The following is a 13,189-nucleotide window of genomic DNA, read 5'->3' as shown; positions in this document are numbered from 1 at the left end:
CGTGATTTTAACCCTTTTTTTTAACAATTATGAAAACTAAGTCTATAATTCTAGCTCTATCCATTTTCACAGCAAAAGCATTGCCGACAACCTTGCTTGGAGAGCTCTTTCTTCACGTACTTATGTTTATATTGATGTTATAATTCTATTTCTACCAAAAAAAGTAAGTCAACAAAACTAATGTTCTTATAAAAAGACTCAAAAAGGTGTGTTTTCAAGTAAAAAGGGATATGCCAATAGGCATGTGGCCCTGCGGATAAAAGGATTAGGGGGATAGGGATGCTAGTATCACAGGTTCGGGGTTCGACTCCCGCGCTTTGTAAGAGGCAAATCAAAAGTCAGATAGTGAGAAAAATTAGAGATAAGACAGACAAAAAAAAAAGTAAAAAGGGTATGAAAATAGTTTCACCGGAACGCCAACTCTTATACCCTTTGGGTCCGTTCACGAATTACATAACTCGTATTCATCATCTTGACCACCAAACACATATAAGTCTGATCAAACTAACAATACAACCCATATTGATTAAACTACCTTGGTCAATTTATTGCACGGGTCCCATAACCTACAACAATTAACCCTACGAAGTCTGGCAAGAAACGGGAGGATCGACCGAGGTGAAAGTGGCATTGACGACGTTCTTGCACTCGGCATAGCTCTTCTCCCCTGGTTCTGCAGAGTTGAGGTTGATGTGGTCCAGCACGATGTTCGTGCAACCCGTCCCTCTCGCACACATCAGGGTGATCGATGGCTGGTTCCACGAAGTCCCTCTCACATTTCGATACGTCACGTCGCTTACCTTCACCACCGGCGATGCCACCTGCAATCAGGGTTCGAATGAGACGCATCGCAGATTACGAGTTCTGGTGTGTCTTAATGCTCTTTCCATAGGTAAATTTATGATTCCAATTATATCCCTAATGAGCCATGCAAGCATTTCCTGGAAGCATGGTGTTTACCTTGCAACTACGCTTTTGATTATCGCAATAGTTCTGGTCGATTATGATCGGGTTTTTAGCCTTGGAAATGATGATATCTTCGAAATGGATACCCCTAACATAGCCAGATCCACCCTACACGATATGAAATAAAGATGATTAACCTCAGTATAAAAGAAAATAATGCAAATTAATACAATCATGAATTTGCGTGTTATGAGTATATTGTGTTATGCCTAGATCTGTAAAACAGGTGGGTCGGATCGGGTCGGGTTTTAATCGGGTCGAAATGGTTCGACTCAAATAGACCCATTTAACCCATTTTGACCTATTTCCCTGTAATGAAAATCTAATGATCTATACCCGACCCAACTTTTACCCAATCCATACCCGACTCGACCCATATTACTAAAACACTTTTGTATTTAACTCAATTTATGAAAACTCATACCTAAACTGAGATGAGAGTGCGGAATAAGTGAGCGTGAAATTGAGTGAGGGCGAGAGAGATGAGTTGAGTTTAAATAAGTCGTAAACCCATTTACGATCCATTTAACACTTATATTATGTTTATACCCATTTAAGACCCATTTACTAATATATAGATTAAAAAATGGGCTTATGACCCATTTTGACAAGTCTAATTATGCCTAATGTCGTTATTAATTAGTAATGTATAACAACCAACCTCCCATGTCTTGATCCTCACACCATTTTGAGCTGATTTGATCACGCAATTTCGAACATTGACTTCTTCCACCGTGTCGTATGCTCCTTCGTATCCAAGGCTTCCTATACTGCAATTGATTCATATGATGCACTCAACTCAGTAAGAAAAAGACTTCAGTAATGCCATTGACAAAAGGGCTACCAAATCACATTTTTGAAAGGTTACAATCGTAACACTAAAGCACCATTTATATACTTCGTTTCGATTGTTTGGCAATCGCCTGTTTCCGATACATGCGGCGTGGTTTGTATACGGGATTTATCCCGACTTTATACACAGCACGCCGAATGGCGGGCCGAGGATTCTGGGTTTGAAGTGCAGAATATACGAAGAATTTATGGGGATTTATCGTATGAGGGTGAATGGCAAACCTAATTCCATGGCCGGGCCCACATTTAACGCCGGCGATGTCGATGAACGAGGTCCCGCCCTTGATGGAAATGCAGTCATCACCTGCACGCGATGTCGTTAGATCATCAGGGTAGTCGGAAAGTCGGCAGAATGGAGGAAATTTGAGCAACAAGGCTTCGTTTATTTCGCGTTAAATAAACGATTTGAAAACATTATCCCGACAAACGATCACTCGCATCACTTACGAAAATGGATAGACGAAAATTAAACATTTCCCACGTCCACGAAAAATGGTCAGACAAAAATCGGTGTTGGTAATGAAAACGTTATCCATCGACTGATTATTTCAATCAATATGAGCGATCATATCGGGATTTTACCTGTTCCGATGGTGGAGTCAAGGATTTGGACGTAGCTCGAGGCAGCAATGGCGATCCCGTCGGTGTTGGGGCTTTCGTCAGGGGCTTCGATTTGGAGGGCGGTGAGCTTTACAGAAGTGCAGTTCTGAATTCTTATGTGGGCTCTTGGGCTGTCCACACTGGTGAGCCCACTCACTTGAAGGTTCTCCATTCTGAAGAAGGTCATCCCCTGCAAAAATTTCACCCCCATGAAGAACACAAGAGAGTAAAAAGAAAGAAAGAAAGGAAATTCCGGATGCCACCGGAGGTGCCCCGTGGGCCCGATGCGGCGCGGATTTCAACTCCGGCCCGGAACAACGGCATTAAAGCGAGGTCCACATTATCAACGGTTATGATGGATCCGGTCATGAACGGTCTGTCGATTATATGGACGGCCTTAGGAAGCCATGTAAATGCAATCCGACCTTGGGGCTTGTTTTGCAAGCGTGGTCGTTGTCATCACGGGGAAGGAGGCGGGAGTGCTTGGCTCTGCTCCACCAAACTTGACCACGGCCGTCGATCACTCCTCTCCCACGCCCTTCCACCGTCAGATTGGCGATCTCTGAAAAGTAAATCCAGCTCCCAGATCTGCAGTTTTGCCAGTCCTCTATCCTGCTGGGCGCTATGATCTTCCCCAAAACCTGTTAATTACAATTAATTTTTAAGATCACCAAATGGATAGATAGATCAATGAAGCTATTGGCCAAGATTGCTGGGAATCGCGAAATTCAATTTTTTTCCACATTTTTTTTTTTGTATTCGGGACAAGTCGGGGAGGAACAATCTAACGATTACCCGATCTAAAGTTGACCATCTCATATTGATCGAGGAACAATCTAACCAAAATTAACCTAGCAGGCGATTGTAATTTCCATGATATCGAGAATGGCTGTGACAACATCCCCCTTAAATGTACGTAGACAACTTGAATAAAGTGCAACCTCATAAACTAAAAACGTTCATAGTTCAATAAAAAAGTTCGAATAATAGTAAAAAAAAAATAAGACAATCGACCTTTTTCATGGTAATATGTGGCGATTTCTTTTCGTCTTACTTATTTATTTTTTTACCCAAATACCTGAATTTTGATGTCTGAGGACTTGCAAGGGCCAAGAAATTGGAGGGGACGGACTAAGAACGATTTATCAGCAGGGACAAGTAGTGTTGGATATTGTCCTGCTTTGTCACCTTGACATGCTGCTTCCCACGCTTTCAAGAAGGCCTTTCAATACCCACCAAAAAAAAAACATTTATTAATGCGTCGTTAATGTAATATAAATTTTAAAAAAACAAACCAAGAAAAAAAAAGGAAGAAAAATAAAGCAAATGATGTAGCTTTCATTCAGTGTCTTTTTAGGGTTTGATAGGTATTACAAAGGGAAAGAGATGATGGGGGATCGAACTTACGACCTCTTGGATCTTGATAGTGTATTACGAGTATCAGATCCATGCATGCACGCACGCACGAGGAATGTAAGGATTTTAGGGGACTTACACCGGAATCATCGGACTGACCATCTCCTTTGGCACCGTAATTCAACACATTCAGGACGCCGGGGTCATCTCCATATGCATCGCGAGCTCCAAACGCCGTCAAGGCTACACCAAAAATCACGACACTAGCCAAAAATCTCTGTAGAAATCAGAAAAAACAAAAGATTCCATTCAGCGAAATGCAAGAAAGGCGGACACGGGTGAAGACGGGGGCCGAGAGGATAGAGAGAGAGAGAGAGAGGGAGGAGACATACAGAAACACGTCTCGCCATTGTCGTATTGAGAAGAAAACGAGAGATCTTTTAGGTGCTGCCGAACAAGACGGGTCCGAAGCCGAGGTATATACACCCTTCCTTCCTTCCTTCCTTCCTCCCTAGATTTATAGGGAACTCGTCCTGGTGGATACACAGGATCATGAACCATGGAAGGCAAGATTCACACAACTTCCCAAAATGAAGATTCTGTGCTTCGTCCCTTGTAGTCAGCTCGGTTTTGCTATATGGTAAATCCAAGAAGCGATGTGGAGTCAACGACACTCAGAAAAAGAAACATTGTATGTGCTTGCAAATGCTTTTTTTACCCGGGTTTAAAAAGGATACGGAACGAGAGTGAATGTGGAAATTTTTGACCACAGTCGATCGCATTATCTGAATATTTCTTGCCAATGTGGTATCCTTCCATCTGGGACAAAATGTCAATGGATGAAAATCCCTTGATCCCTTCCATTTTCTTTCATTACTTACTGCTAATGTAACTACCCATACGTTACAAGGATATTCTCTCTGCAACTTTCTACTTTTTCCAGTATCAATTTGTTTGAATTTTTTTTATTTATATATATATTATATATTCTTTATTACAATAATATAAGGAAGTGCCTTGAATACTTCTTTTTCTCGTTTTGACAATTAGAGAAAGTCCACTCATCAATCTACGCATTGATTACTCTATATATATTGATTCCATATAATGATTATGATCCCATTCCTTTTTGTTTGATTACTTTTAGCTTTTGTAATTCTTTGTATATGAAAAAAGAGTGGCCACGACAACGAGAGTCGAGGAACAAAATGACTAAACTATTTTTTGGTTCTTTCACTAAGAAAATTTAAAATTTTGTTATCACGCTATACATGGATTACTCTCCACAAACTCCGGTTTTTGCAAGTTCAAAATTAATTTTCTTGTTCCGATTAGGTTTTAAATATTCGATTTACAATTTTAATCACGGAGATGACTAGGTTACTCCTTGGGGTACACACGTATGTGCTTTAAGCCATCTTGCTAGTACTATTGAATGCTATCGATTTTATGTACTAGTTGTTCCAATTTGGGAAATGAGTCTTATTCACATATATCTAGAGTTCCGTCTCATAGTGAAAAGGAAACAAAAAATGGAAAACTACATTACGCTGCTGCTTGATAAATAATGAAGTTGATTCATATCCAAATCATCATCATATTCGATCTAATTATGATGTAATTTCAAGACACTAAACATATAGAACTTGGATCCAGCTATTGCCAAAGCGATATCCCAACCCAAACGATGTCACCAATGCAATGGTTGAGGATGGTCAATGTGCATCAATGGCAGGCAGCAGTGGCAGGGAAAATTGTTTAGAAAGCTCTAAACCTATTACACTTTTGCCAATTTAGTCATAAACCTTTCAATTTTTCAATTGAGTCATAGACATTTTTAAGTTTTGCCAATTGAGTCAACCCGGCCAATTTTGGTCGAAAATCACTAACATGGACGCCGGCCATCCTACGTGGCATTGGTCGGTGCTAACGTGAATAATTTTTAATAATATTTTTCAAATTCTTTATAAAAAAATTTTAATATTTTCTTTTTCTTTTTTTTTTCCTTTTCTTCTTTTTTACCTTCCATCTTTTCATTTTTTTGTTTCGCACAATGGCCGGTGGGGCCGGCCAGAGCCTCGCCGGGCAATGGGCGAGGGTCATGAAACCCTTGCCGGCCACCGGCGAGGCCATTGCGGCCACAAGCAAGGCAGCCTTGCCCACAATCGCGCCCAAACTCTCAGATCTGGGCGAGGATCTCTTTCTTTTCATGGCTTTGTAGGTCAGAGGCCATTGCATCAGCAAAGGATCTTTCGGTACCGTCAGCCTCGACTTCAACCGGCGATTTGGTGAGGTTTTTGCGGCCAAATCCTTCGACATTTGTTCCTACCTTCCTCATCAAATCAGAGTCCTTGGAGAACGGGATTTGGGCGAGGGCCACGGCTCTTGCCAGCCACCATAAGAAATAAAAAATGAAAAGATGGAAGGAAAAATATAATTCAGGAAAATATTACTAACAATTATTCACGTCGACGCCAGCCATGTCATATAGAACGAGCGACATCCGCATCATCAATTTCCAACCAAAATTGACCAAATAGACTCGATTAACAAAACTCGAAAACTTTTAAGACTCAATTAACAAAATTGAATTGTTCAAGACTTTATTGATAAAATATAACTTTTTGGACAATTTTCTAACGGTGGTGGGACTGTCACCTACCGACGACCAAGATCACTTGAAACAACCACCACGAAAAACAGATACCGTAGAAAAGGATGACCGGGATACGAAATCCCAAATTAACACCAAAGATTTTATTAGCGTTTCACAGGACCATAGTAAATCCAAGAAAACCAATTGCTAACAGTATCACCATATGGTGTAGTCCAAGCATCACTCCACTAGAATGTAAAGAAAATGTCACATTCACAGATAATCTCATCACTTTATGATTAAGTTCACAAGAAGTTGGAAATGCAGCTGTGCAATAAAACTTTAAACAGTCGTTTTTCAGCGGGTTACTACCGAACCCAAGCAAAATCCCATGACCCCAAAATTATTTTGGAACCGTCTCATCTAACTAGATATGAATTAACGAGATATATGGGATAACATCTAATGGCTAAGTCACTAAAGTATTGCTGCAATTAAATGTCAAAAATAATGCTCGAACTCTAATGGCACACCCGATATAAGATAAAAGCAGAGTAGACATGGCTCAGTACTAAAAATTACAAACTCCTTAAAGAAAGGGTAGCCACCAGAAGCACGCAACTCTCCACAACGCAAGAGTTTGTCAAAAAGTTCGAAGAACAAAACCCACAACGCTTCTGGCAGCAAAACCCATCTTCTGCGAACAGTGAAGCCTTCGATATCACCAAGCAATCCTTTAAGATGGCACTGCACGACAGAAATTATACATAAAAGTCCTCATATTAGAAATTCTGACCCCAACAAAGCGTAATCATACAATATAATCTCATAAAGAGGAGACCGAATGCCACGCAAACGGACTTAATCTCAAGATGAAAGGAAAGAAGTCCATCAAAAGGGAAAACCTTACAAAACCTAGAAGTCTAAGCCAATCACATACACAGTAAGTCTGTAATCGTAGACTCGTTAAAATCAACGCAAGATGGCTTATCAGAAAACTAAAATGCAGAAATATTTAACCAAAAACCAGATGCTTTCAAGTATAAAGAGATGGTCCTTTTCAAAGAAAAGTTGAATGGGATAAGATAAAGTCGCAACACTTTCTATGTCCACAAATAAAACAGAGAATTAAAATGCAGAACAATTCTCTCGAATGCCATTTAAAAAACAGCCTGTCCTACAGTGTGAGACTGAGACACTGCTAAAATACAACATACAACACTAAAACCAGACAGTAATCATCAATTGACAAACCAAAGCTTTTATAAGTGAGTTTGGGAAAAAGAAAAAATAACTTACTATATGTAGAAGTATCAATCTGCTCAGGAAGCTCCTTTATGTCGACCTCAAATCGCGCTTGTACCTGAGACCACCCAACAAGTTTAAAATACATCCCTAAGGATCAAGATTATGAAAGACTAGGAACACCAAATCTACCTGATTGAGAATGTCAGAATCAGAGGCGGAGGAAACAAACGTGATTGCAAGTCCTTTAGTCCCAAACCTCCCAGCTCTACCAACCTGCCATTTAAGAGGGCCCAGAATATCATTTTATATGTACCCTGAAAATGTTCAAAAAATGGAACTTCACATTGAAAAAGTCACTATCATACCCTGTGCAGATAAGTATCAGCAGAATCTGGCATATCGTAGTTGATCACGATGTTGACGCGCTCAATGTCTATTCCCCGACCAACCAAGTCTGTAGCAACCAGGATTCTTTTATGCCCCTCCTTAAAGCCCTTGTAGCGTGTTAACCTACAACCATATTAAATTCAGCTTAAGGTCAATCACTCCATGGTACACCATGGTAAACACCAAAACTAACAGCATTCTCAACATCAAATGCCGAAAAAATACAGATGAAACTATTTGAAGGTTTTTTGCAACTGATACCAATATTCACTTTTGTAGTGCACATTCACAAAAACAACATAGGGGTAACATATGCAGATCAATGTGATATTGTGTATGCAGACTAAGCCAACAGATAAACCTAAAAGGAATCACATAACAGTGTTAGCAACAAGAAACAAAAAACTCAAGTCCGGCATGACATTTTTCTATCATCAGAAGATAGCACAAAAACACCAGTCAATGCTTGAACGTAAATCCTACCAAAAAAGCCATGTCTTGAAATCAACAGCAACAAGAATACCACCCCAACACAAGTGAAACTATTCATGCTAGAAAATGACAAATATAATTGACATTCTAGAAAGGAACATCAGCTACAATCCCTGAGATTAACTATGCATTAAACGTCATATACAGTCTTTGACCCACATATCAGACAACAGAAAGTAAGCAGTAACGATTGGGTCAAATGAAAATATCAAGGAGAAGGATATCTAAAGAGTTAAATCTGTTTGAAGGTCAATGGGTAAGAAGCCAAACCAGATTTCCTATAAGGGGAATTAAAGGAGCAGTCTGAGAGAGAGTCATAGATATGATGCTAATAAAACCCAAGTAGCTCATACATGCCATTCGAGTATACTTATAAGATATACAAATATGTTAGTCTTGCACTACCACAAGCAGAGTGATGGGTCTTTAACACAAATCCCACAAAAAGCTTCTATTTCACTTTATGACCAGCAGCTCCCAGCCCCTGCCATTTCTTCATCTTTGACCAATTTACCTTGAGGAAGTTTTCACTGTTTCTCATTCCCTTAAGATTGAGAATAAAACCTCCCAGCTAACATTCCTGATTGCCTCAATTACTTTTACATTGGATAGAAAAATTTTGAAATTCATATGCTGCTGATAAATTATATGGCCCCATAACATTACATTAAGCACAAAAAGTTTCCCACAAATGGTTAGACATTCCCTAAGCCTGAACTGTTATCACGGTGCAGAAACCTAATCAGACATTGCTCCTAATGCATCTCAGATTACATAAAAAATCAAGAGTGGAGATTTAAAATGCTACTAAGAATGTTAGAACTGCTGCGAGTTGGCTGTTGGCAAAGATAAAACTCGTCTAGCACCATTATGTCTCAGAAGGTAGCAAAATAAGGTGACGAGAAGTTTTAACAAGTCTTGAATAACACTGATAGAGCCACGTATCCCAGATGAGTTCTCATCTCGATCTGTTTTAGGACAATAAAATGTCGCAAATCGAAAAGATAAATAAAAACACCTCCACTCTATAAGCACCAAACCAGTAAATGAACAAGCTGGATCTCTTCCACAGGCACACAAAGTAAACAAGCATGCAACAATTGATGGCGCTCACCCAAAATCCTTCAATATAAAGCAGGGCCAAGATAAAATAGAAAAATAAAAACTGAGCACCCAGACAAAATTAAACAAGCGAACAAGAGCTAGTGAAAAGAAGCATTGCCATTACTAACCTTTCCTCCTGGGACATGCCAGAATGAATGCATATTGAGGGGAAGTTGCAGTCCACTAGTAACTTATTCAGTTCTGCAGCTCTATTCACACTCTTGACGAATATGACAACTTGATTGAAGTCCAATGCATCAAGTAGGTCATTCAATTTGCGATTTTTCTCCGCTTCGCTCAATTTGATGTAGTGCTGCATAGTTTTCCGAGTTAAAATATTACTTCACACGAAGCAAGACCGATTAAATGGGAAAAAAAAAAGGAATCAAATCATACCTGTACAAGACCATGAAGAGTCAACTTGGCCTCGTCGACATATATTTCCATTGGCTGAAAGGAACAAAGGTCATAGTAAAATAATATTAGATGCCTTCTCGAAGCTAACAGAATCCAGTAGCTAATGACTCATGGAAGCAGATCGCTTAGTCTTGCTTCATCTGGTGTCTCCTTGCTGGATTTTCGGAATGTGTACCACGCAAGTGCCAGAATCCTCAAATCCAACCTAGGAGGAGCCATCCCACAAGAGGCTGCAAAACTAACCCCAAGCTAGACAAACCCCTCTACGGGTGGAAAAAAGTTAAAAAGGTCATCTTGAGCTATGCACAGCCAAAGATGCAACAACTAAATAAAGCAAAACTAGTGCAGGTACGGACTGAACCGATCTTCAAGACCTTGACAATCGACTCATGTCACTACATGCATCTCAACATCCTCAACTTTCACCAACTCTTCCACCATCGAGCTGCGATTCCGACAAGATGATTTAATGAAATTATGTAACAGTGAGAGCAGACGACTGTGGCACCCAAATTGAATTATGACTCTTAAAACCCATGGAAGTAGCTCGGAAAACAGAAGAGAGACTTCTAAATTGAAGCGATAACTGGCCACGAGACATTACATCTTGCATAAACTTCTTGCAAACTGGACGGATCTCCTTGCTGAGTGTTGCTGAGAACATCATGACTTGCTTATCATGTGGGGTCATCTTGAATATCTCCTGCACATCTCTCCTCATGTCTGCAAAAAGCACATGAATAAGTAAGCCAAGAAAGCAAGGCCGGACAAAATACAAAGTAGACCAGCATACTAAGTTGGAGACGTAAAAGGACGAGAATCATACCAAGCGATTCAAGCATCTTGTCACACTCATCGAGTATGAAATGCCTGACATTCTTTAAAGAAAGGTCCTTATCTCTCGCTAGAGCAAGTATCCGGCCAGGAGTTCCAACAACAATATGGGGGCACTCGTTCTTCAATAGTTCTTTATGGATTTTGATATTCACGCCACCATAGAACACAGCAACCTTGATATCAGGTAGATATACACTGAACCTCTCAAACTCGTGGCATATCTATGGAGCAGATAAGCATTAAAAAACTTCAATGAGATGCCCACAAAATTTATAAAAGTAAACATTAAATCGATCTCAGAACTAGCAAGAACCTGATAAGCTAATTCCCTCGTATGACAGAGGACAAGTGCAGCAACTTGCCCTGCAACTGGCTCAATCTGCTGCAAAGTCGACAGGACAAAAACAGCAGTCTTTCCCATTCCGGATTTAGCTTGACAAATGACATCCATGCCCAAAATGGCTTGCGGAATACACTCATGTTGAACTGGTGAAGAACCAAAGAAAATTGGATGGAAGGAACCGTCGATAAGTAAAATTATAACCTCCCGGACCCTTTCAAATGAAAGGTTTATCAAACCAGGTTATTTCTCCAAAATCAAGAGAATGGCTTTAGTATGTTATATTACCTGAAAGAAAATAAGACCAAAATGAAAGTCATTAAAGCAGAATATTCACCGGAAATGCCAATAAAAAGTACGGCAATTCAAGAGGAAGAAGTTAAAATTGAAACAGCAATAGACAGAGATACCCTTTCAAAGTCTCATTCTATGTCCCTATTTTAGGTTGAAGCTTCTTACAAGCAAATTGACAGATCATTCTGTCGACTTTTTTTATATGGAATAATATACCTGAGATATAGCTCAAAAATCCCAAATCAAGGTCTCCTGTTCTGAATTCAAGGCCTCTTACAGGCAAATCGACAGATCATTTCGTCTAAAATCCAATGGTCATATCTTCGTTACTTCTTATGTCCTTGTTACTGTTTAAATGGCTATTCCGGTATTAAAATTAAAATTGCATACTAGTCAAATACTTAACTGGACCAAGACAACAGCCCCAGAAAACCATCTACTGCAATCAAAGCACATGACAGGAAAACACGCACCTTTACACATGGTTAAAGAAATATATTCAGATAAAAAAGAAGAGCAACAAATCATTTAAAACTTTGCCTTCAGAGGGATGTTCAAATCCAGAGTCAACAATAGCTCGAAGCAGCTCTGGCTTCAAGAGGAAGTCTCTGAACCCTGAACTGTGAATTCCCACGTATCCCCTGCACAAGGCGCCGCGAAAACCTAATCAGACACGCTCCCAAAAAGCCACATACCGACATATCAAACCAGAACGAACCCCAAATCATCTACTAGTACCACCACCGCCTCTCGACGAGCAACAGCAGCAGCAGCAACCGAACTAGAACGGACCCGAAAAAGGAAGAAAAAAAAACCCCAAAACCCAAAAAAACCAAACCTTTTAGCGGCCTCGCCGTTGGCCTTAGCGTTGACGGAGTCGGGGGCTTTGTCATCCTCTTCTTCGTAGTCGAGGAGCTCTTCTTCGTAGGCATCGTTGTCCCTAGCGTCCCCCATCTCTTCCTGCAAGGCAAACACGCACCAACTCCGCCCCCTCAGCAAAACGAAACCCAGCACGAAAAACCCCAGACAGCCGATGAACAGAAGTCGACAATTACGGAAGCTAGATGACCTAAGAAGAGCGAAGCGACAAACTAGGGTATCGCGGGAGGAAATGGTGAGGGAGGGGGAGCGCGGAAGTACCTCTGAGCTGGCGAGAAGAAGAGGAGCTTTAGGGTTAAGTATGCTCAAAGAGAGAGAGCGCGCGCGTCTGCAATGGAAAACAAGGTTAGCTGAAGCGGAAGAGCAAAACTCGGCGGCGGGCGGCGGAAACTCTCCGGTTCTCTGCGCAGCAGCAGAGGAAGTACGGAAGGAGACGACGACGACCTCGACGACGACGACGACGACGACGAAGGAGATCGGGAGGAGGAAGACGAAGAGGAAGAGGGAGGAAGGAGCTCGGAGGAGATCGATTAGGGTTTTCTCTCCGATTCGGATCTCGGAGCGGGTTCTATTTATAGGCCCGGGGGGGCACATTCGGGTTCCCATTTTGCCCCTGCCGCACGGGGGGGATTTTTGGCCCCAATCATCAATCTCATCGCATCGCGTCGCCATTGTCGTTGAAAATTCTACTCGGGCGAGCGATGTACCTTCTGAACTCCTCTTTTTTTTTGGGCCAATTTTAGGGCGAACCATCATAGATCCTATGATTGGTGCCGGGTCGTGTCGGTATTCGATTTTCAGTAACCTAATCTGCGATCGGG

At 40.9% G+C, this 13,189-nt stretch overlaps 2 protein-coding genes across 2 annotated transcripts in view; both read right to left on the bottom strand.

The window, feature by feature from the left end:
• Nucleotides 1-3,046, bottom strand: part of LOC115686207 (probable polygalacturonase At3g15720) — a 48,048-nt gene extending 45,002 nt beyond the window's left edge. Inside the window, exons 1-6 of the mRNA XM_056318909.1 lie at nucleotides 2,844-3,046; nucleotides 2,401-2,608; nucleotides 2,041-2,122; nucleotides 1,628-1,736; nucleotides 961-1,074; nucleotides 581-821 (exon numbers count right to left, since the gene is read on the bottom strand). Coding sequence (XP_056174884.1) covers nucleotides 582-821; nucleotides 961-1,074; nucleotides 1,628-1,736; nucleotides 2,041-2,122; nucleotides 2,401-2,605 — 750 coding nt within the window. The 5' untranslated portion in view covers nucleotides 2,606-2,608; nucleotides 2,844-3,046 and the 3' untranslated portion in view covers nucleotide 581. The remainder of the gene's footprint in view (nucleotides 1-580; nucleotides 822-960; nucleotides 1,075-1,627; nucleotides 1,737-2,040; nucleotides 2,123-2,400; nucleotides 2,609-2,843) is intronic.
• Nucleotides 3,047-6,840: 3,794 nt separating this feature from the next.
• On the bottom strand, nucleotides 6,841-12,789 carry LOC115686188 (DEAD-box ATP-dependent RNA helicase 15). Its single transcript, XM_030611404.2, has 12 exons — nucleotides 12,630-12,789; nucleotides 12,328-12,449; nucleotides 12,030-12,130; nucleotides 11,169-11,341; nucleotides 10,845-11,076; nucleotides 10,623-10,741; nucleotides 9,998-10,051; nucleotides 9,730-9,914; nucleotides 7,984-8,128; nucleotides 7,808-7,891; nucleotides 7,670-7,733; nucleotides 6,841-7,117 (listed from the first exon to the last, which is right to left on the bottom strand). Exons 2-12 carry the CDS (start codon nucleotides 12,441-12,443, stop codon nucleotides 7,107-7,109), a joined length of 1,284 nt encoding a protein of 427 aa, XP_030467264.1. The 5' UTR covers nucleotides 12,444-12,449; nucleotides 12,630-12,789; the 3' UTR covers nucleotides 6,841-7,106.
• Nucleotides 12,790-13,189: the final 400 nt, after the last annotated feature.

This window comes from Syzygium oleosum, unplaced genomic scaffold (genome assembly GCF_021117445.2).
Source record: "Syzygium oleosum isolate NSW1041296 unplaced genomic scaffold, Sole_v2.1 Sole_v2.16, whole genome shotgun sequence".
NCBI classification, from domain to species: domain Eukaryota; kingdom Viridiplantae; phylum Streptophyta; class Magnoliopsida; order Myrtales; family Myrtaceae; genus Syzygium; species Syzygium oleosum.
The sequence above is the reverse complement of the archived record's forward strand: the minus strand, read 5'-3'. Positions and strand labels throughout refer to the sequence as shown.

Bases quoted from the DNA above. Each gene is read 5' to 3' on its own strand.
- LOC115686188 (XM_030611404.2), bottom strand. From the start codon at position 12,443: ATGGGGGACGCTAGGGACAACGATGCCTACGAAGAAGAGCTCCTCGAC. The intron at 12,131-12,327 runs GTTTGGTTTTTT...CGCCTTGTGCAG, and splicing joins AACGGCGAGGCCGCTAAAAG to GGGATACGTGGGAATTCACA. The intron at 11,342-12,029 runs GCAAAGTTTTAA...GTTCTTCACCAG, and splicing joins ATTTGAACATCCCTCTGAAG to TTCAACATGAGTGTATTCCG.